The sequence below is a fragment of the Phascolarctos cinereus genome, unplaced genomic scaffold (assembly GCF_003287225.1).
Source record: "Phascolarctos cinereus isolate Bilbo 61053 unplaced genomic scaffold, phaCin_HiC Scaffold_5;HRSCAF=322, whole genome shotgun sequence".
NCBI classification, from domain to species: Eukaryota; Metazoa; Chordata; class Mammalia; order Diprotodontia; family Phascolarctidae; genus Phascolarctos; species Phascolarctos cinereus.
In genome coordinates this window covers 91,925,242-91,947,839 of record NW_027555958.1, presented here as the reverse complement: position 1 = coordinate 91,947,839, position 22,598 = coordinate 91,925,242, and the positions used below count along the sequence as shown (strand labels likewise).

At 40.7% G+C, this 22,598-nt stretch overlaps 1 protein-coding gene across 1 annotated transcript in view; it reads left to right on the top strand.

Annotated features, from left to right (window-relative positions):
• Positions 1 to 374: 374 nt before the first annotated feature.
• IGF2R (insulin like growth factor 2 receptor) overlaps positions 375 to 22,598 on the top strand; it is a 148,652-nt gene continuing 126,428 nt past the window's right edge. Inside the window, exon 1 of the mRNA XM_020986735.2 lies at positions 375 to 571. Coding sequence (XP_020842394.1) covers positions 375 to 571 — 197 coding nt within the window. The remainder of the gene's footprint in view (positions 572 to 22,598) is intronic.

The following is a 22,598-nucleotide window of genomic DNA, read 5'->3' as shown; positions in this document are numbered from 1 at the left end:
CGCCCACGCCGCGCAGGACCTCTCCCCGCTGCCGAATGCTCCGCCCCTAGTGACCAGGGAGGCCCAGCATAAGCGAGGGGTGCGCGAGCATCACCTGAATGAGGCGGTCACGTGAGGCTGGTGGCAAGGAGGGAGGTGGGACGGGAGGGAGGAGGCGGTGCCCGGGCGGCTGCGGGTCATGTGACGCGCAATTACTGGGTCTCCGCAGCAGCCTTGGATCCGCGCTCTCCTCCTCCTCCTTCTCCTCCTCCTCCTTCCCTCCCTTTCCGGCCCTGGCGGCGCGAGCATGACCCAGGAGCAGCCTGGAGCCGCCGCGCGCCGCTAGTCCCTCGCCCGCGCGTCCAGTCCCCAGTCCGGCCGGAGACCTGAGCACGATGGGAGGCGCCGCCGTTGCCGCTGCCGCCCTCGCCGCCGCCGCCGCCCCGGCGCCCAGCGCCCACCTGCGGCCCTGGACTCGGCGTCCGCCCCGGCCGCTACCGCCGCCGCCCCCGCTGCTGCTGCTGCTCCTGCTGCTCCTCTCAGCCGGAGAGGTCGCCGAGGCCCAGAGCTTCGAGTTCCCGGAGCTGTGCAGGTGGGGAGAGGGTGAGGGCCTGCTTCCAGGGTGGCGTCGTCTCCCCGAGCTCTCCTCCTCCTCCCCCCACCTTTCCGCCGGCCCCCGCTCTGGCTCCCCGGGGGGGGCGCGGGTAGCCCCCCCTTCTCCTCCACCCCGCCGCGGGCCCTGCGCGGGCTCACTCACCTTTTTTCCCTTTAAGTTGTAACCTTTGGGGGGGGGGACCCTGAGGATTTCTTCCACCTGGCCTGGAGAGGAGGCGGAGTGCTGGGACTAGCAGCCCTGGGGCCCTGACCACTTGTGGCTGTCATTAAGTGTGGGGCTGCTTTGTGTGAAGGCGGAGGGGCACTTTCGCCCGGCTGCCGTGGCCCATCTGGATGACAGGCGGCTGCTGTGTAGCGCCTGATTTGCATCACGGTGCATCTGGGAAAGTTGTTTCTTTGTGTGCGTGTGTCACTGTGTAGGAGGGGTGGGAAGAAGGAAGGGGGAGGCAAGGCGAAGGGAAGGGTGTGCGCGCGCGTGTGTGTGTGTGTGTAGGAGGGGTGGGAGGAAGGAAAGGGTAGACAAGGAGAAGGGAGGGGTGTGTGTAGGAGTGGGGAGAAGGAAGGGGGAGGCAAGGAGAAGGGGTGTGTGTGTGTGTGTGTGTGTGTGTGTGTGTGTGTATATGTGTATGTGTAGAAGGAAGGTAAAACTTCTTTTCAAGGTTACTAAGTAGAGGCTCTCCTTTTGAGCCTCCTAAGACAGACCAATTTCCCCCACCACAAATTCGTAATACTTGCTTTTTGTTTCACTGGCCCATTGCGCCATGGATTTTTTTTTTCTCAAGTAACTGGTGGGTTTCCTGCTCTAGGTGTGAAATGGGTGAGGGAGGTCAGGAAGAGAGGAATTAGTGTATCTGAACTCTGCCTTTCAGAAATTGCCCTTCACCCAACTGGTAGCTATTTTCTTGTATCATGGCCGATTAGTCAGTCACTTGCTTAGATGAGGATTATTCCAGTTAGGGGCTGTTTGCCCCAGGAACCACAAATGTATTTTTGTTGCTTCTGTTGTGATGTTAAATGACTCATATTGGTAGGATATTCTTTTGGCAGGGTCTTTTAAATCCTATTTCCCCTTTGGGGCTATGTAAAATAAACAATGAAACTCACAGATTTTTTTTAAACTTATTAAAACAAAGTAGTATGAAGAGTTCCAAAAGGCTGTATGTAGTTGGACTCACAAATGAGACTTTGAATACATGAGATCCATTCTGCTTATTCAGCAAACGCTTACTGGGCACCTTTCGTGTGCAACCAGGTACGCTTTTGTGTGTCTGTTATTTGAAAAGGAGATGGAAGGCTGGCTATAAATATAAAGACAGTGCTAGGGACTGAGCAGAATACAAAGATGTATGAGACCCAGTCTGGAAGAACTTTTACTCTAAACTTATGTTAAGCGTTATTAATTTTCGTCATGTGAGCATTCAGGTTATATTAGCTGCCTCCAACCTACCTTTTCTAGCCTTTCTCTCTCCCCAATATCACCCATTACACACTGTGTTCCAGCCAGATTGTACCGCTACTCATTTCCAGATATCGTCCCCTGCTCTCTCTTAATACAGTGCCTTTTTTTTTTTTTGCCTGGAATGGCTTCCTTCATTTCAATCAATTGATATCATCTTTTCCTTCCTTCTGGGATCTTAAAGCTTTTCAGCTGAGATCCTCATCTAGAAGTGGTTCCTCCCTGCTTAAATCTCCATAGACATTCTGAACTGAATCATCTCGCCCATTTGTGTTCCCAATCCTGAACATGATAGAAATTTTGTGAATGCTTGTTAGATCCTGGATTGTATACTTATCTATGTTGCTATTGCCTCCCTCTCTAGTGGATTATAAACTGCTTGCCAGTAAAGACTGTCCTACAGCCTCCTGGGACGCCTAGCTCCTTTCTGGGCTCAATTCAAGTGCCATCTCCTACAAAAGGTCTTTCCTTATTTCCCAGTTGTCAGCCCCTGTCTGTGTTTTTATTTTGTGTATGATGAGTTTGCTTATATATAAAATGCAGATAATAATAGCATCTACCTCCCAGAATTGTTGTGAGGATCACATTGAGGTATTTGTGTCTGGAATATATTAAATGTTTCACAAATATTAGTTTATTATTATTGAGCCAGTATATACTTATCTGTGAGCATTTATAACTCTTGTAGAACGTAAATTCCTCAAGGGAAAGGACTATTTCTCCTTTTCTTTTTCGGTTTGGATAATTGGCTCACTTTCTTAAGGGGCAGCTATTGGTACAGTGGATAGGGAACTAACTGCCTGGGAAGACCTGGGTTCAGGTCTTGTCTCCCCACACATACTGGCTGTGTGATCCTGGGCAAGTCACTTAATATATCAGTGCTCTAGTCAGCTTTCTAAGATTAAAAATTGCAGAGAAGTTGCTGACTAGCACTGGTAGATAGAATTTGCTCCACCGGGGAGTTCCCTACATTGATGAAATCACAGGTATCCCTATTTCTGTTTGTCCTTTGGCATAGTACATGGCTCATAGTAAATGCTTACTAAAGTTTTGGTTGATTTTTAGCAACCATAAAGTTAGTACTTGTAGGAGCTTTCAGTCCCTCCTTCAACAAGAACTCTTTCCTGATCCCTCTTAACTCTGTCGATTTATGATTTATCTTTTGTATATCTTGTTTATACATAGTTGATTATATGTTATTTCCTCCATTACACTGTGAGCTCCTTGAGACCAGGGACTGTTTTTTTTGTTTTTGTATCCCCAGCACGTGGCAAGGTACTTAGCACTTAGTAGGAGCTTAAGATATTTTTGTTCATGGACTGAATTCTATTTTAGAAAGAGTAGTAAAAATACTATGGAGAGGTTTATTTCCGTTAGGGGCCACCATTTTATTGAGCTTATATTATTGTATAGAGGAGTAGCTTGTGGCTGGCACTAAAATGCATAATGTACTGTACAGAAGATAACCTGAAATACTAAACAGGATGACTTCTGAAGCAAGGTCATGGTATCATTGGGTTCATGGTGGTAAGAGCCTCCAACTTAGAAGAAATTGACCAGGTTTGTTACTTATCAGTTGGGCAACTTTGGGCAATTACTTCACCTCTCTGGGCCCCAGTTTTCTCCTCAGTCCAGTGAGAGGGTCAGACTCTGTGATCTCTGAGCCCTTTGACCTGTGATTCTGTGACTTGAAAGGAGATGGAAAAAAACAAAGGTATTATAACCCGTTGAAAGGAGAAACTGACCTCCACAAAACTTCTTAAAACTTGTTCACTCAGATGAACATTCAGAGTTTGAATTTAAGAATATGCTAATGACTTTGAATCCTCAGGCCTGATAATTATACCCATTATCTTGTAAGTTTATAGGTGGATTTTAAAGGTAAAGCAGTGTGCCATGTGCCTCTGGCGAATGAGACAGTTGGTTTTACTTTGTGATAGTACCATGTGTCTCTTAAATGAGACACTTGGTTTTGCATTGTGATAGTCACATGAATGTATTAGATCATACTCTGCTAATGTTTCAGTTAAGTAGGAAGTAATTTTTTTTTTATCTTTCAAGACTTCTGGCTACAATCACACTTGTACCTAAATTACAGATCAAACTGTGCTGTAGATAATAATTTTATTAAAGTGTTCATAATGAAAGTTAAAGTGAAAGCTAAGTGAAATGAAAGTTCAAAAATATTAAATCAAAATTGAGCAAGATCTGCTATTGTAATCTTAGAGTATATTTGAGGGAGGGGTGTTTATGCTTGTCTGCAAGTTCACCTTTTGTGAAAAAGAAAACAACAATCCTTCTGACATTTTTCCACCCCTCAGCTATAAAGAGTTGAATGCATATTTAGTCTACATTATTTGTTATAGGCCCTGGGGTTATGGGAACATAAGTCTGTGAAAGACAAGGGTTATCCATTTTATATAAAAGGCAACCTTCAAAACAGAGTTGTAATTAAAGATTAACTTACTTTGGTGGTGACCTGTTGGCACTGACTTCCTGTATTTTCTTCACCTGTTAAATGAGGGAGTTAACTAAGATGATGCCTCAGGTTTGCCCTTATTCTAAATTGTGTGGCTTCTCTATACTTACTATGGTGATTATCATCTCTCTTCCCTTAGCTTTGGATACATACACCATTTTTCTCAAAAAATAATTTTGTTATTTTTCATCTAACAGGTATTTATATTGTCTTCTTCCCCTCTATTGAACATTAAAAAAGAAGAAAAATAAAAACTCTATAACAGATATGCCTAGTCAGACAAAGCAGATTCTCTTATTAGCTATGTCCAAAAATGTATGTCTCATTCTGAGTCCATCACCTCCCTGACAAGCAATGGGGAGCATGCTTCATCTTCTGTTCTCTGGAAATAAATGAGGGTTGTTATTGTATAGATCAGAGTGCTGAAGTTTGTCAAAGTTGCTTTATAATGTTGTACAAATTTATACAATATTTTGTCTTACTCCATATCCCCTCCTTCAATACACATATTTTATGCCTGTATAATATTTTGATTCTGTTAGGAAATATGTGACCTTCAAGTTGTAGAACAACTAAGAATTTTTAAACTGCGGTATATTTTTGAAGAATGTGATCAGATCAGGTTTTTTTTTTTTAATCCAGGTGGCAGTGCTGAGTGTTTACTGCTAAAGCAGGATGTGGTAAGATAGCTATTTGGTATGGTGGTACATTGTTTATAGTTGACATTAAAATATTCATACTTGTACTACCCCTCTCCCCCCCAAACTAGCTACTGACTATGAATGGAAAGGTGTCTTAAACTCGGCAAATGCTTGAGTTGTTTCTGCAACTTTTCATTTATAATCTGTTCCTAGTTTATTAATGTAGTCTAAAAGCTAGGTAATTTGCTTGGCCCTTAGTATATGTGATCTCTCAGAGTTATACTTAATCATTAGTTCCCATGTTATTAATCTTTCTTTTGTAGCACACTGCATTCATAGAAAAGATGGGACTTGAATTCGATATTGAAGGATGGATAATACTATATTTTCTGAGTTTATAAAATTCATTTTTTTGGTCACTAAAATGCCAGGGTGCAGGTGTTCTGGGGCTGATGATCCACCACCAGCTGTGTTTGGGTTCAGATGACAGTGTTGATGTGGGAGGGGATATCCAGAGTATAGTACTTCAGTAGTGTGCTGCTTCCTAAACGGTCCCTGGGTTGCCCCTTTCTGTACATACTCAATGCACCTTTAGACTGACTGGCTGAATTCTTAAGGCTGGGCATCTAAGCCTTGGTTAGGCAGGCCTTTGCTCCCTCTTCAGAGGAAAACAGCTCAGACATGTCTTGTATGACTCCAGGAACCATACAGTCAAGAAGTGTCTCCCTTGTCATTTTTAGAGTCATTATTTTGTGTTTTACACATAATATACTGCATGTCTTGCATATAAAGGAAATGCCTTGTCCTTGGGAGAAGAGGAAATGCCTCGGTAATACTAGGCAGGAGAAGAGGGGAGAGTTGTAACTGCTCAGCCCCCAGCATGCCCTCTGGTTAAGAGGACATATCATACACCTGAGTGCCCTGAGAACTTGGAGCCCAGGAGCCCCTCATGGCTTGCCCTTGTTAGGGACAGGACTGGTTTTGCCAGTTCCTCATTCTTTATGTTCGTGGTGCTGGCCAATACTTATTTATATCTTTTGTCATCCCACAGAGATGGTTGGCCTTTGTTCTTCTCTAGTATTTGATTTTAAACTTTTCCTTCTCCAGCTCCTTCTTAAGACAGAGCTCTTAGTTTGTAATCTCTTCTAACAATATAGTCCTTTAGGGATGAGTTCTCCACATTTGGCTAACCTTCTTGTACCTGTGCTTTCTTCCTGTTTATTCAACACCTAAACTCATACTGTAATTGAGCTTTACTAATAGAACTATATATAGTTTCCTGTGGAGGAAAATAGGTCTTGCCTACAGCAGGGAATTTAGTACAGTGCCTGGCACATAGGTAGGTGCTTAATACTGACAAACATTTCCTCACCCTAGAACTGTAGGAGCAGATTCCTTCAGTAGTGAGAGGAGATTCCTTCCTTCCCATCCCTGTACTATGTAGAGAGTGAACCCCCAATGGAGGTGAGACTGGCTTGGGCTCCTTGAGGGGCTCTGGTTTCGGAGGAGGAGGGATTGGAAGGTGGGCCAGGAACTGTAGGGCATTGGTAAGGGAAGATGTGTGAGAGCTTGTTGGTCTCTGGCAGTGATGGTAGGTGGAGGAGGATGAGAGTAATTTTTACTCCTCATATTGGGAGGCTGAAGCTGTTTATGGGGACACAGAAGCTCTCAGCATTGCCAGTTTGGGTGAGGGTTAGGGAAGTTGTATTCCTGGTTGCAGTGATGGTGGGAAGAAAGGAAGATACTACTGAAGAGGAGTTCTCACAACCATGTCCTGGCCCAGTTTATCAATAACAGATGTTGGTGAATGATTGAATTTTAGAGTTGGAAGGGTCCTCTTAAGTTACTTCCATAATGTAATTGACAAGTAACCAACCGTTGGTTGAAGACCATCAATGAGGGGGAGCCTCCCGAGGCCTTTTGAAAGTATCCCATTACACTTGTGGATAACTCTAATTGTTGAGACAGTTTTTTCTGACATGAAACATAAATTTACCTTTTTGAAACTTCACACATTGTTCTTGGCTCTGCCCTTTGGGACAAAAGCAGAACAAGTCTCATTCAATGCCAAATGACAGCCCTTCATATACTTGAGGGTGGCTGTCATGTTCTTTCCTGAGCCTTCTCCTTTGAGCTTAACATCCTCCCTTTTTTTGACTTTTCTCGTGTTACTTGGACTTGACTCTTTTTGGGGGTGGGGGGAGTACATTGTGAGTAATGGGGAATCAAAATAAAGGTTTCCCAGAGTATGCCTAACTTTGTATTGCCATTTTGAATGTGTTTAATCTCTTAAAAGTAAATAAACATTCTGTAGTCCTTAATGCAAAATACTGTGCCCTTGGAGAGAATGATAATGACTAAGCAACATGTATCTTTAATGCCTGCTATGTGATCAGCAGGATGCTAAACACTTGCTCTGTGTGTGTGGTGGTGGGGGAGTAGAAGAGGGGTTACAGATAAAAAAAAAAAAAAGGAAAAGTATAATTGTCAGGAGCACATACTAGTCAGGAAGACAAGATGAACAATCAGGGCAATCCAAACTTGTATATAATTGAGTACCACACAGTTTAATAGGTGTTCTGAGAAGAAGGAGAATTCAGTGTGGGCTGAATAGAATCATGAAATGCTAGAGTTAGAAGGTACCTTTTAGAAACTGTCTATGCTGTCTCCTGATGGTGACTCAGTAAGGCTGAGTGACTAGCTGGTTAATGGTAGGGTTGGGATTTCAATTAGAGTCTCCTGATTTTCCATGCAAGGTGGGGAGAGAATTTCGAACACTCAGTTTATAAACATTTAGTTAGCAGCTCCTATGTGCTTAGGTGCTGGAGATGAGAAGAAATGAAACAGCTTCTGCCCTCAAGGAACTTACATTCTATGGAATAGATAATATGTACATATAGATAAATGTAAGGTAATGCTGAAGAGGAAGTGCTGTTAGTTGGGGAAGATCATGGAAGGCCACATACCTGTAGGCAGTACTTGAGTTGAGCTCTGGAAGAAACTAAGGGTTCTAAGAATTGGGTGTGAGGATGGAAGGAGTACATCTGGTTCAGGGGTGGGCCTTGAGGCCACATGTGGTCCTCTAGGTCCTCAATTGCAGCCTTTGACTGCATCTAAACTTCATAGAACAAGTTCAGTCAAAGGGCCACACTTGAGGGCCTATGTCTCCTGTGGCCTCAAGGCCCTTCCGAAGGTTCCCCACTCCTGTATCTAGTTAAAGGGAACAGCAAGTACACAGAGCCTGAAGAGAACACGATAGGTGTGTTGACTAGGATAGGAGGTTTTTGATGGGCGGCAGTAGAGAAAAAAGGGAAGGAACAAGCAAGGGGACTGTGCTAGCCATTTTACAAATATCTCATTTGATCCTCACCACCTCCTAGGAAGGAGGTGCTGTTATCTCTATTTTACAGTTGAGGAAACTGAGGCAGGCAAAGACTGAGTTGTGCAGGGTCACACAGCTACTAAGTATTTGAGGCTGGCTCCCCTGGTTTTTGTGACTTCAAGGCCACAGTTCTATCCACTGTATCACCTAGCTGCTTCTAAAATAATGCTCTGCAAAATAATAATAGGGTGATGGTTACACATTATGGGAAAGCAATTTGGATATAATTATGTAGGTTCAATTAATTGTCAGTTGAACAAGCATTTGTTAAGTGCCACATTGTACAAGGTGCCTACTCTGGGGATACCAAAAAAAAATGAAAAAAAAAAAGACCTCAAGAAACTTTCATCCTTGGGACAAGGAGTATGACATATAAGTATTTTGAGGAGGGATAGATCACCTTAAAGTAAGGTGATCAGGAAAGCCATAGGCAGAGGCATGTGAGCTGAGTTTTTGGAAGGAAGATAAAGATTCTAAAATGAGGAGGGTATGCGTATCAGTTATGGGGGACAGCCTGTATGGGCACAGAAGTGGGAGATAGAGAGTTTGGCAGAGAGCAAATTGGCCAGTTTATCTGGAATATGGAGTTTGTAAAGGGGAATAACATACAATAAGCCTGGAAAGGATGTACTAAGATTGTCAAGGGTGAGAATAGATTAGATAAGAGAGATACAGGAAGCAAGGAGACCAGTAGTCCAGTTAGCTAACAAGCATTTATTAAATGCTTACTATATGTCAGGCATTGTGCTAAATGTCAGGGATACAAAGAAAGATGAATACATTCTCTCAGCCCCCAAGGAGCCCATAGTCTAAAGGGGGAGACAACATGCAAGTAACTATGCATGTAAAAGAGATAGACAAAGTAGATGGAAGGGGATCTCAGAGGGATGCCTTTTAGGAGAGAGGTAACTGAGAAAGACCTCCTGCCGAAAGTTGGATATCAGCTAAATCTCAAAGAAAGCCAGGAGTCCTGCAGAGGTGAGGAGAGAGAACACTTCAGACATGGGGACAGCTGGTGAAAAGGCAGAGTATGGAGATAAGAGTGCCAGTGTTGGATTGTAAAGTGGATGTAGGGGAGTAATTGTAAGAAGACTGAACAAGTAGGCTGGTGCTGTAGTCCTGGTGAGAGGTGATGAAGGCTTGAACTGAGTTGGTGGCCATGTGAGTGGAGAGCATGGGATGGATAGGAGAGATGTTGTGAAGATAGAATGAACAATACTTGACCACTGATTGGCTATAGAGATGAGGGGGAGTGGAAGAGAGTTCTGTAGAAGGTGGGATTTGAGCTGAGTCTTGAAGGAAACCAGGTAAGGTAGGGAGTGGAGGCATTGTGGACAGTCGCTGTGAAGGCAGTGTAGTGTGTGAGGAACAGCCAGTTAATCCAGTGTAGCTGGATTTAGTGAGTGGAGAGGGCAGTAAAGAGTGAGAAGGGTGGAAGTATAGGAACAGACCAGGTTGTAAAGGGCTTCAAATGACAAATAGGGTTTTAGGTTTGATCCTAGAGGTAATAGGGAGCTAGTTTGAATAGGCGAGGAGGTGACATGACCAGATCTGTGCTCTCTAAAAATTGTTAATATTCAGGAGGGAAGGGGAATATGTAGGATTTTAGAGGCTGTCTAAACCAACCCTTCATTTAATAGATGAGAAAATTGAGGCACAGGGAAGAGGGTGGACCAAAGGCACAGAGGTATCAAAGTGGGATTTGAACCCATGTCCTCTGACTTCAGATCTGTTTTTTCTCCCTACAATTCTACACTAAGTCAAAAGTTGAATACAGATCAAGGAAGATAAAGATTAAAAGGCCATTGGGTTTACTTATTTTTTAAAACAACTTGTACTGATGATTAAAAAAACCAAGTTATTTCTAAGTTCCTGGTACCCACCCTCAAAATCAACTGACAGCTGACAAAGTGACCTCATCTAATGTGTGTAATGTTCCACTTCTCAGCTGCTAGGAGGGAGGTGCTATTTCTCTAGAATCAATATTGATTCTTGGAGTTACTTATCTTCCTTTTAGTTTTTCCCTCCATTTATATTTTTGATGACATTATGTATATTCTATTAGTTCTGATTTCTTCAGTCTTTTCATTCATACAGATCTTCCCATATGTCTCCAAATTCCTTATATTCATCATTTCTTACTGCACCATAATATTCCATAACAGTCATAGATCATAGTTGATTTAATCATTCCCAAATCTATGGGCCTCCACTTTGATTAAAGTTCTTTGATACTGCAAAAAGTATTACTTTGAGTATTTTGGTATATATGGGAGCTTTCTGTCTGACATTTTTGGGATACAAAAGACTTGGGTTTAACAGTTAAAAGATCCTTTGGTAACTCTGGACAAAGCTGTTTTAGTTCATTGGTGGGGTTAGAAGTCACATTGGAGGAAGCTGAGAAGTGTGTGATATGTGAGGAAAAAGAGGAATTTGGTAGTGAATGAGTGGAGAGGTTTTAGATAAGGTCTTGCTGGGATGGCCAGGCCAACTTAAAATATTTATTTACTTACTAGTTTTTAACATTCACTTTTATAAGATTTTGAGTTCTAAAATTTTCCCATCCTTCCCTCTCTCCTTCCCAAGATGGCATGCAATCTGATATAGGCTATACATGTACAATCATATTAAACATATTTCTACATTAGTCATGTTGTGAAAGAAGAATCAGAACAGAAGGGAAAAACCACAAGAAAGAAAAAAGAGCAAATAATATGCTTCGATCTGCTTTCAGACTCCATAGTTGTTTCTCTGGATGTGGAGAGCATTTTCCATCATGAGGCTTTTGGAGTTGTCTTAGATCATTGCATCGCTGAGAAGAGCTAAGTCTGTTATCACACAATGTTGCTGTTACCATGTACAATGTTTTCCTGGTTCTATTCACTTCACTCAGCATTACTTCATGTAAGTTTTTCCAGGTTTTTCAGAAATTTGCCTGCTCACCATTTCTCATAGTACAATAGTATTCCCTTACATTCATATACCACAACTTGTTCAGGTATTCCCCAGTTGATGGGCATCCCCTCAACTTCCAATTCTTTGCCACCACAGAAAGAGGTGCTGCAAATATTTTTGTGTATGTTGGTCCTTTTCCCTTATTTGTGATCTCTTTGGGATATAGACCTAGTAGTAGTATTGCTGGATCAAAGGGTATGCACAGTTTTGTAGCCTTTTGGGCACAGTTCCAAATTTTTCTCCAGAATGGTTGGGTCAGTTCACAACTCCACCAACAATGTATTAGTGTTGTAATTTTCCCACATCTCTAACATTTACCATTTTCCTATTTTGTCAGGTTAGCCAATCTGATAAGTGTGAGGTGGTACCTGAGAGTTGTTTTAATTTGCATTTCTCTAATCAATAATGATTCCAACTTAAGGTTTTTAAAGAACTTAGTACTGATAAAGAGAGAGTACAGATAAATTGAAGAAGAGAGAGTTGAGGTGATCCAGAGAATTTGAATGACACTCTGAGGAGATGAGAGGAGGAGTGATCAGTTATTTAAGTAGAGGGTTGGCCTTCATAAAGAAAAGGGCCATCTCTTTTAGACTGGTGCAGAGGAAGAGCGAGATGGCTATTTTGAAGAATGTAATAAAGAGAATAGAGCTCACAATGGAATGGATGGATGACTCCATTTTTCTCAGTAAAGTAGGAGGCAAAATCCTTTGCTGGTGGGGAAGAGGGGCAAGAGGAGGAAGATCTGGAACAGCCTCTGGCAGAGTCAAATAAACAAGAATAAATTATTTCTGTCAAGTAGAGAGGGCCCAGTTGAAGTCATATAAACTTGTATAGACCCAGTTGGCAATTGAACTCTTCCACGGTTTAGGAGAGGGTCAGAGAAGGGATGAAGTAGAGGTAATACAAATGTTGGAGTTTCCCATGACATAAGTTGTGCTAGGGCAAGAGGACAAGGGACTCAAGGGTTGAGTATCTTGTATAGTTTAATTAACCATTTTATTAAGACTGAGGGAGCCTGAGGCTAGAGCAGGAGTGATGGCCTCAACTCGGGGAGAGGGGAAGGATGGAGTGACTAAAGGTAGTAATAAGGACAAAGAATAATTGGGTGCCATTTTAGGTTCTTGAACTGGGGAAGTAATATGTTTTAAAATCTTAGCTAAATTCTTTGGTATTTGGGATGATTATCTGGGAAGGAAGAAGAGAAGGGATACAGGGAAATTTAGGCAACATAAAAACAAAAGGTAAAAATTAAAATAAAAAAAACGATTTGCCTTCTATACCTTCTGAATATAAAACTCCTGTGATGAAAGTGAGAGAGAAGAATAACCACAAAAATGTTCCTGCTCATTTTTGTGAGATTCCATTGCCATTGGGAAGGAAATAATGATAGTTACAAAGAGGCTAAAGCAATCAGAAAGCTTTATTTGGGCAGTTCTCAGAAATAGCTATTTGGTTTCAGACTTTGCTATAGAGTCAATTTTAATAAACCTTCTAACCCACTTCTAAATTTGCTTAGTCATTTTTGCCAGGGCAAGCAGTTGAAACAACGAAAATTGTCTTGCTGTTGTGAAGGATGTAATTTTTTGCGGACAGAAATATTTTCAGAGTTGCCAAATGATACCTTTTTTCATTCTTGGAGAAAAGGAAGATTTGGTAAATACCTTTATTTTTTATTTTTTATTGTTACTAAAATGGTCAGATTTCTAGCTCTCAAAAATGCGTAATTGTTGGAGAGCATATTTTAAAAGCAATTTAACCAACTTTACTTGATTTTAACACTTCAGTTTTCCCGTGTATAATTGAGCATTCTTTTTGGAAAATGGGGATTTGGCTTGTTTATCTTAAAGTGCATGGCATCCCATCTTTATCTGCTGCATAAAGTCCAAACTCCTCTGTTTGGTTTTCAAAGTCAGTCATAGTGTGGCCCCATTTAACCAATCCAAAGGTTGTTTCTCACCACCAGCCTTGCCTTCCAGTATACTTTGTTTTGGGCCAAGCTCCTTGTTGTTTGACATTGATTGTATCGATGCATTTATCTATGTTGTATACCATGTCAAAAATGTCTTTCCTTCTTTACCTGTCTAGTTCTTATCTACCCAAACTTTAAGGTTCTCTGACCTCTAGTAACAGTTTGCTAACATTTAATTATACGTGGATGAATTGTCTAATTGCTCTCAGTGCAGTTTAATGGAAAGGGCCCTGGATTTGGAAATTGGAGAACCTTTGGAAGTTGGAAGTTCCTTGCTTCTGCTGTTTACTTCTTCTGTGACTTTATGCAAGTAATTTCCTACTTCGTGGCCTCAGATTCCTCATAGGTAAAATGAGAGGTTTGGGCTAGATAATCTCCCAGGTCCTTTCCATTTCATGATGCCGCCTATGATTTTATCTCCCCAACTAGACTGCAAGCTTCTTGCACCCTCTGAACCATGTTGAATGTCAAAGTACACCACAATGAGCTAAGTGAGTAAAGCAACTGGGCCTGGACGCTGGAAGACCTGAGTTCAGATTTGGCCTTAGGGCACTTATTAGATCTGTGACCCTGGGCAAATCATTCTCTGTCTTCCTCAGTTTCCTCAACTATAAAATAAGGATAATCATTAACTTCTCAGGATTGTTTTAAGGATCAGATGAGGTAGTATTTATATAGTATTTAGCATAGTGCTTGACTTAATAAACACATCTCTTTCCCCTCCCCCCCATACATATTGATTGATTAATCAGTCAGAAATATTTATTAAGCCCTTACTATGTGCTAGGTAGGGGCAGCTAGATGGTGTAGTGGTTAAGAGTGCTTGGCCTGGAGTTGGGAATAGCCGAGTTTAAATGCTGCTTCAATCACTTATGTATGACTTTAGGCAAATCACTTAACCCCTGTTTGCCTCAGTTCCTCATCTGTAAAATGGGGACATACTGGAGAAAGAAATGGCAAGTCACTCTAGTATCTTTGCAAAGAAGCACCCGTGGACATGATCAACTGAACAACAACAGCAGCAGTGTTGTGCAGGTGCTGTGCTAAGTGATGGGATGTGTGTGTGTGTGTGTGTGTGTGTATACATGTGCATATATGCAGGTGTGCATGTGTATATGTGCATACACATGCATGTGTGTACACATATGTGCACATGTATGTTGTATACGCATACATGTGTGTATGCATGCATATATGTAGTATGTACACACATGTATATATGGTGTGGGTGTGTGTGTGTGGACTGACTCTGCTGTCTAGGAGCTTACATTTGAATGGGAAAGATAACACATAAAAGGGAGGGAGGGAGGAAGGAACATGTCCCAAGGTGCCAGCAGGAGGGAAATAAAAGCATTGCCGGGCTACCTCAGCATTCTCCTTAAATGGATTAAATGGGTCTGGGTTGAGTCCTCCAGTCAAAGGAAGGGGCCTGGGGCCGAGAGTATTTTGAGCTTCTGGGCTGAAGTAATCTTCCTGATTGAAGAGGTTTTTGGGGCATGGTAAAAAATTGATTAATAATCTGAAACCTAATTGGGTGTTGGAGGAAGATGTTTTTTGATTTCTACAAATTATATTCTGTGATGCTGGGTAAATTTAAATACCACTAAGTGGCCCTTTATCATCCTGGTGCCAGATTTCATTGTGCGTAAGTAAGTGTTTCTGTATTATAACCAAGGTATTGCCTCAGCATCTCTTCACCAGCTGCCATCTGGTTTCTTAGACTTATGTAATAGTCCCTTTGGAATTCAGAAAGGGCTTGTCTCCCTCTGGTCATTCTCTTTACTGGCTGTGCACCTAGCATTTCACTTAGGTACATGGTAAATTGGAGAATTTTCTGCTTCTTTTAAAGCACTTATAAAGAATATGAAAGAAAGTTACTTCCTGCAGTTAATGGAAGCAATGATAAATGCTCAGTTTTGGAGAATCCTCCTAATCTCTGGGATTTAACTACTGGATAAAAGATAACTCTGGGTTTATAAGAGAAGACGTGAGAATATCTAATTACATAGTACTTTGGAATTATGTCTCCAGTACAGTATTTGAGTAAGTGTGTAAATGTTAATATATGATGTTTTTCAACTCTTCCTCTAGTATTTTACTAGTGTCTTATTTTATAATCTAAAGTATTTTTATTCTATCCAAGTATAGATATCTTAAGTTGTACTGATTTTGGATGAGTTCTAGCAAAAAGGTGTTGGAGTTTAGACTCTCCTCCAGTGCTGAATTTTGGATAATGAGTTTATCAAGAACATTACGTATTTGCCATAAGAACAGGAAATGAAATAGAATCCGTAAATTTCTAGTTAAGAGGATGGGGTGGTAATTGAGAAGAGGCTTAATGGGCTCTGTCTAATATAGGAGGTGAGGTAGAGTAGTGGAATTTGGCTTGGGTTGTAGTTCCTACTTTGGAAGTTTGCTGGCTGTTTTACTCTGAGTTGATCCAAGACAGTTTAGTTGATGTGAGAAAGAATCTTTAGAGTTTGAAAGGGAAGGCAGAATGTGAAATTATTCTTCAGCAAGTGCTTGTATTTGTTGTTTGTGAAGTAAATTAAGGACTAGTTAGGAGATACAAAATACTAATTCTTCATTTTTCTCTTCCTCCCTTATCCCCCCAAAAGTCTGGCTCCTCTTTTGCTTGGTGGTGACTGGTAGGTGGAAGCTGGGGAGGATTGAGGAGTGATCCTCTGAGTCACTAGGGTGGGTCTGGGATTTCTCTTATTTCCCTTTGTGCAGGTGAGGGATGACCTGATTTTACACTTCAGACTAGAGGGTTCAAAAAGATAATTTGGTCCAACCTCTTTTGTTTTGTAGATGAGAAAACTGAGGCCTAGCTAGTAAGTAACATGGCCAGGCTTCCAATCCAGTTCCTTTGACCCAAACTCCACTCCCTTTCCACTACAGCTTGCTGCCTTTGTAGCAGTAGTACCTACCTCAGTTATCTGGTAATAAATGAAGGCCAGCCATAGTAGTTTGTTTTTCCTCCAGGTTAGAGAGTACCTTAGTAATTTAGTACTTTGGAGTGGAGTCAGCATGTACTTATTTACAAACAGGTTTTCTTACTCCTCTACCCTTGTTTAGAACTTAATCTGCAAAGTAAACCCGAATTTTCTTTATCCTCCACAAGTGAATATGCCCTGTAGATTCTTTCCTAATTCTAGTGTATGTTCTTTCATCTCAAATTTCATTTTTCAAGGAGTAAGCAAAATTAGAAAATTAAACTATCTCAGCCTAACTTGAGTGTGTGCATACATGAAAACATGAAGGATCTGTGAATTTCATCAGTAACTCCTGGTGTGGGGATTCCCTCTCCCAGAAGAGAGAAGTCCTAGGCTTTTGCCTCAGGCCTAGAGGCCTGTATTTTGGGGAGTTATGAGTGTATTATTTCTTTCTTCTGTAGGTGGTGGGATTCCCCCCACCTAAGAAAGTAAGTCTTTGACTTACTAGGGTTAAAATCATTTTTCTCTCCCCTCACTGTTTGTCCAAACTTGTGATTTGCAGAGAGGGTGTGAAAGAGTGGGGTGTCTGTGTCTCGGTGTATTAAGAAGAGGCAGCCTGGACTGGATAGAATGTTGGGTTTGGAATCAGGAAGACCTGGATTCAAATTCAGCCTCTGGCACAGTTTAGTAACCTTGGACATGTAATTTTACATTTATGTGGCTTAAGCAATTCCTAAAGACTTGGTACTAAGTAACACATTGCTTGTGATTTGTGATGTACATTCTGCATTCTTGTTTTTTTTTTTTTGGGGGGGGAGGGCAATTGGGGTTAAGTGACTTGCCCAGGGTCACACAGTAAGTGTCAAGTGTTTGGTATCCACTGTGCCACCTAGCTGCCCCATACATTCTGCATTCTTTTATTCTCACGAGTTACTTACTAAAATGATTACTAAACCATGGAAAGGATAAGCTTCAGTGGTGTTAGGCAGTTTATGACCCCAAATGCTATCCATTGTCTACTGTTCTACTCCTTAGGATGCATAATGTAGTTGGCAGAATGCTGGCCTACCTGGTAGTTATTGTTACTGGATCCTGTTACTTATTCTGCCACTAACTTTAAGACTTTGAGCGAGTTGTTTCATTTCCCCGGATATGTTTCTTTATCTGTCAAATGAGAGAATTAGACTAGATCCTCAGTAAGTTCCCTTCCAGAGCATAAATGACATTAAATGACGTTGGTCCCTTTTTGTTTTTGAGAATGCTGCAACTTTCAGTCCTTTTAAATCAAGGTACTGATAAGATCTTTAATGAATGAGGACTGAGTAGGCTTATATAATTATAAAAGAATGTTTTAAGCTTTGGCCTAATTTACATGAGTTAAGCACCTTTACATTTATTGAGGGGAAAATTGTCCCACAAATTGTTTTGGGGAAAATACTAGATGAAAACCTTGCTATGTTTTGAGGGTGGGAGAATAACTAATTCAAATGGGAATTGAGGTTGGTTTAGCGGTCTTCTCTGGTGATTTCTGGACCGTTTGCTAGAGGAACAATGCGTACATGTTGAATTTGAACCACATGTTGAATGTGAACCACAGCCTTTAATGTATATGTATTTCAGTAGTAAAATTGGTAATCATTTGCTCTGTTCTTATATCCTTTATTAATGAATTCTGAGGACAGCCTCTCAACAATTCCCAGCAAATTACTCCTCAGCCTGACCCTTTTCCCCTTCTTTATCTTGGGGAGAGAAGAGGTGTTGCAGAAGGGCAAAGTAGAGGAGAGAAAGACACTAATGGAGAAATCCTGGAGTCAGATCTTTAACAGATGTGGAACTGAAGCCCAGAGTAAAAAAGACTTCAGTTCCCATCTCCTCAATGTTGGCTATTGTAGCCTAACACTGGGAGGTGAAGAACCAGCAAGGATTCTGGACAGTCTACACAGAAAAGCTTACCTGTTCTCTTCTCAACTGGAGATACCTTCCAGGAGTTCCACTTCTTACTCAAAGTTCCCTTGTCTCAGTGCCTTCTTAGTGGTTTGCTTTCTAAATAATTTATTCTGTCTTTCCTCCTTTCGACCACTGCTGCTATTTCTACCTTTAGCCTCTGTTACAACCTCTTTTAGTTCCACCAACTCTCTTCTCTTTATCTTCTCCCTGCTCATGTTCATGTTGTTTTCTTCTTTTTTTAAAAATCTTTATATCCCTGACTTCAAAGCTGTAATGGATGCAGAGAATTATAAGGCATATCCAGATTCTTGGCTGTGGTCACTTTTCTCTTTTGGGCTGTAGACTCTTTCTACTGGTGAATTCTTCTTGGAACCTCTATTTTGGGGAAAGGCCCCAGACTAATCTCTGCTTCTCTTTGATTTATCTGCCATGTCTCTATCTGGGTTCCTTCCTCCATCCATCCCCCACTTTCCACTCTCCTTTATGTGTGATCTTCACCCATTAGAAGGTAAACTCCTTTAAGGCAGGAACTGTCTTCCTTTTAGCTTTGATTTGTGTCCCCAGCATTAACAGTGTCGGGCACATAATAAGCACTTCATAAATGCATGGTGACTTGACATCCTTTTTCCCTCCCTTTTTCTTTTTATCATTTTTTTCAACATTCACTTTTATAAGATTTTGAGTTCCAGATTTTTTTTCTCTCTCCCTCCTCTCCTCCCCAAGACAGCAAGTAATGTGATATAGGTTTTCCATGTACAATCATATTAAACACATTTCCACATTAGGGTGACTTGACTTCCTAAGATTTTTCAAATACATCCTTCTTGGGAGGGAAAAGAGGGATTCCTGTTTAAGAGACGTAGAGTGGCATAGTGCAAAGACCACTTTTTGGAGGCTGAAGATCTAGAGACCTTTCTACTCCCCAGCCCTGTGACATTCACTGCCACAACACCCTTCTGTGGTTACCACTCCCCTGTTTGAATGTAAGTTTCTTGAAGACAAGCACTATCTTCTTTTGTGTTTGGGTCCTGAACACTTAACATAGTGCTTGGCATATAGTCACTGCGTCATGAATGCTTTTTCATTCATTCATTTGCTAGGTATGTGACCTTGGTCAAGTAACTTAATCCCTCTCAGCTTCAGTTTTCTTCAGTTATAAAATGGGGGAAATAATACCTTCTCTCCCTATATCATAGGTTTGTTCTGAGGCTCCAGTGAGGTAATGAATGCCAAATAATGAGTAGCAACAGTGTTGTTCAGGTGTAATGCTTTATTATTGTTGTATGTTTTCATTAGGTGAAGTTGCTGGTTTTCAAACTATGGAGTCCATTTTACTGAGACAAGCAGAGTTCTGTGCAGGCTATTGTACATTTCAGTATTGATAATCTTGAGATTGAGAATCTCAAGATGGAAAGACCACATTAGATCTGAGAGAGTCTCCATACCAAAGTGCCCACTCCATAGGCAGCAGCTGTTTGGGATAAGTCCATTTGAGCTAGTGACCTGATTCCTTCTCTTCCCTTTTTGTGCTCCCCACCAATGCTAACGCAATTCTTCTTTCCTAACTACTCCGTATTTATTGGCTTTATATTTATTTTTATTTATTTTCTGCATATACTTTTATATATACATGTTTTTCCCCCTTCATAATATAGTGTAATCTCTTTGACAGTAAAGATAAAAGAAAAACACTTTTTGTCTCTAGTACCTAGCAGTACTTAGCACATAGTTGATGCTTAATAAGTGAGTATCAATGATGAGTACAGAGAAGCATGGGGAGGCTTATGTGAACTGTTGCAAAATGAAGTAAGCAGAGCCAAGGAAACACTACGCACAATGACTACATCAGGATGAATGGAAAGAGCAGCAACCAGATCTGCTAAAGACAAATGCGCAAAACTCTAAAGAGCAAGGTTGGCTTCAAAGAAGAGTTTCAAGAAGACACCTCCTTGCAGAGCCCTGGGGGTCAGTGGACGTGACACATTGAAGATAATTTTAGATTTTTTGGATGCATGAATTGGATTGGTTCCCCCCCTTTTGCTTTTTGGTGAGGCAGTCGGGGTTAAGTGACTTGCCCAGGGTCACACAGCTAGTAAGTGTTAAGTATCTGAGGCTGGATTTGAACTCTGGTTCTCCTGACTCCAAGGCCAGAGCTCTCTTTGCTGCACCACCTATCTGCTCCTTTTTTCCCTTTTTTTTTTTAAAGTGTTATATGAGATAACTCCCTGTGAAGGGGGAAGAATGCAAGGTGTTGTAAAAACAAGATATCAATACAAATCTTGGGGGAAAAAGTTTGATTTATCTCCATCAACTGAAGTATTTATTTATATATATATATATGTATATATATGTGTGTATATATATGTATATATGTATATATGTGTATATGTGTATATATGTATATATGTGTATATGTGTATATATGCATATATGTATGTATGTGTATATAGTATATGTGTATATAAATGTGTATATACACACACAATGTCATATTAAATCCAACAGGTCCAGAACCAAATTCATTGCCTCCTTTCCCTAACCACCTCTGCCCCCAACCAAACTTTACTGTTTCTGTTGAAGGCATTACCAATCTTTCAGCCTCCCAGGTTTGTAACTAGTTTTGTTTTCAACTTCTCATTCTCCTTTACTAAACATTTACAATTAATTGCAAAATCTTGCTGTTATTACCTCTACAAAATCTTTTACATCTTTCCTCTTTCAGACATTCATTTCTTGCCTGGACTATCATAGTGGGTCTCCTCTTTATTCTCTGTGCTTCAAATCTCTACTCAATACATCTTCAAAAGTCATTTTCCCTAAATGTAGCTTGATCATTCACTTCCCTGCCCAATTTTGATGGCTCCTTATTGCCTCTGGGATAAAATACAACCCTTATCTCTCCCAAATATTTTTCAGCATTTAAAAAAATAATTGTCCAAATTCTCTCCTTCTCTCCAGCCCCTCCCCATCCATTGAAAAGGCAAGAAATATGACACCCATTAATACATGTGAAGTCATATAAAACATTTCCATGTTAGCCATGTTGCCAAAGAAAAAGGTGAAAAAATATGCTTCAAACCTGCACATAGAGTTCATCAGTTTTCTTGCATTTTTTATCCTAAGTCCTTTGGAATTATCTTGTGTCATTGTATTGATCAGAGTAGCAAAGTCTGTCATTCATTGTTGATCATGGTTACAATATTGTTTGCTATGTACAATGTTCTCTTGATTCTGCTCACTTCACTTTGCATCAGTTTGTATGCATCTTCCCAGGTTTTTCTGAAACCATCGTGTTCATCATTTCTTATAACACAGTAGTATTTCTTTACAATCATATACTGCAACTTGTTTAGCCATTGCCTGATTAGTAGACATCCTCTCAATTTCCAATTCTTTGTTATCATAAAAAGAGCTGCTATAAATATTTTTGTATATATAGGTCCTTTTCCTTTAGTAAGCATTTATGGGATATTTTCTATCGCACACTGGAAACAGTGGGGAGGATACAAAGACATATAAGACATAGTCCCTTTCCTCAAGAAACTTAGAGTTCAGTGGGTGGGGCATTACATATATTTCCACTGTGCTTTCTTGAACATGATAGAGATATAATAAAAATTTGTTGAATGACTTATCATAAAAATATAATGAACAATATTAGGCGATGTAAAAACAAAGTGGTAAAACCATTAAGTGCTGGTGAACTTTATTTCAGGGCTGACTGGATTCTAATTCAAATCACAGGGGAGATGGCTTTCTTGTAAGTAGGGAAAAAATCTGTAGTATTTAAAGAAGTTGATTTTATGTTATCAAATTGATCATACTGTGACAGAATATAAAAGGAAATTAGCTGGGGTGGCAATCTTGGTAGATTGGTGCTATGGATCCTATTTCAAAATGCAGATAGCCTTTGGGGTTCATGGGACTTCCCTCTGGTCCTTTGAATTGAGCCAGGGGAATTCTAAAAAGTTAAGAGTCTTTAAAGTCAGAAATCTTTGCAAATCTTTTCCATTTTTGTTTTGTTTGTTGTCTTTCCATTTTCATCCTTAAATAACCTTAAGATGACTATATATAAAATGTTTTTTTTTAAGCTCTTCATACCCTCACCCTGTTGTGGGCTGAGAGGTTGTGACCCCTCAAAGACTGAGTTACAGGATGGGTCGTCTGGAATGAATTTAGTGACTCAAGCATTCTTTAAGTCAAGGTGGCAAAGTTTATTGTTATGCTTTTCAGCGGGCA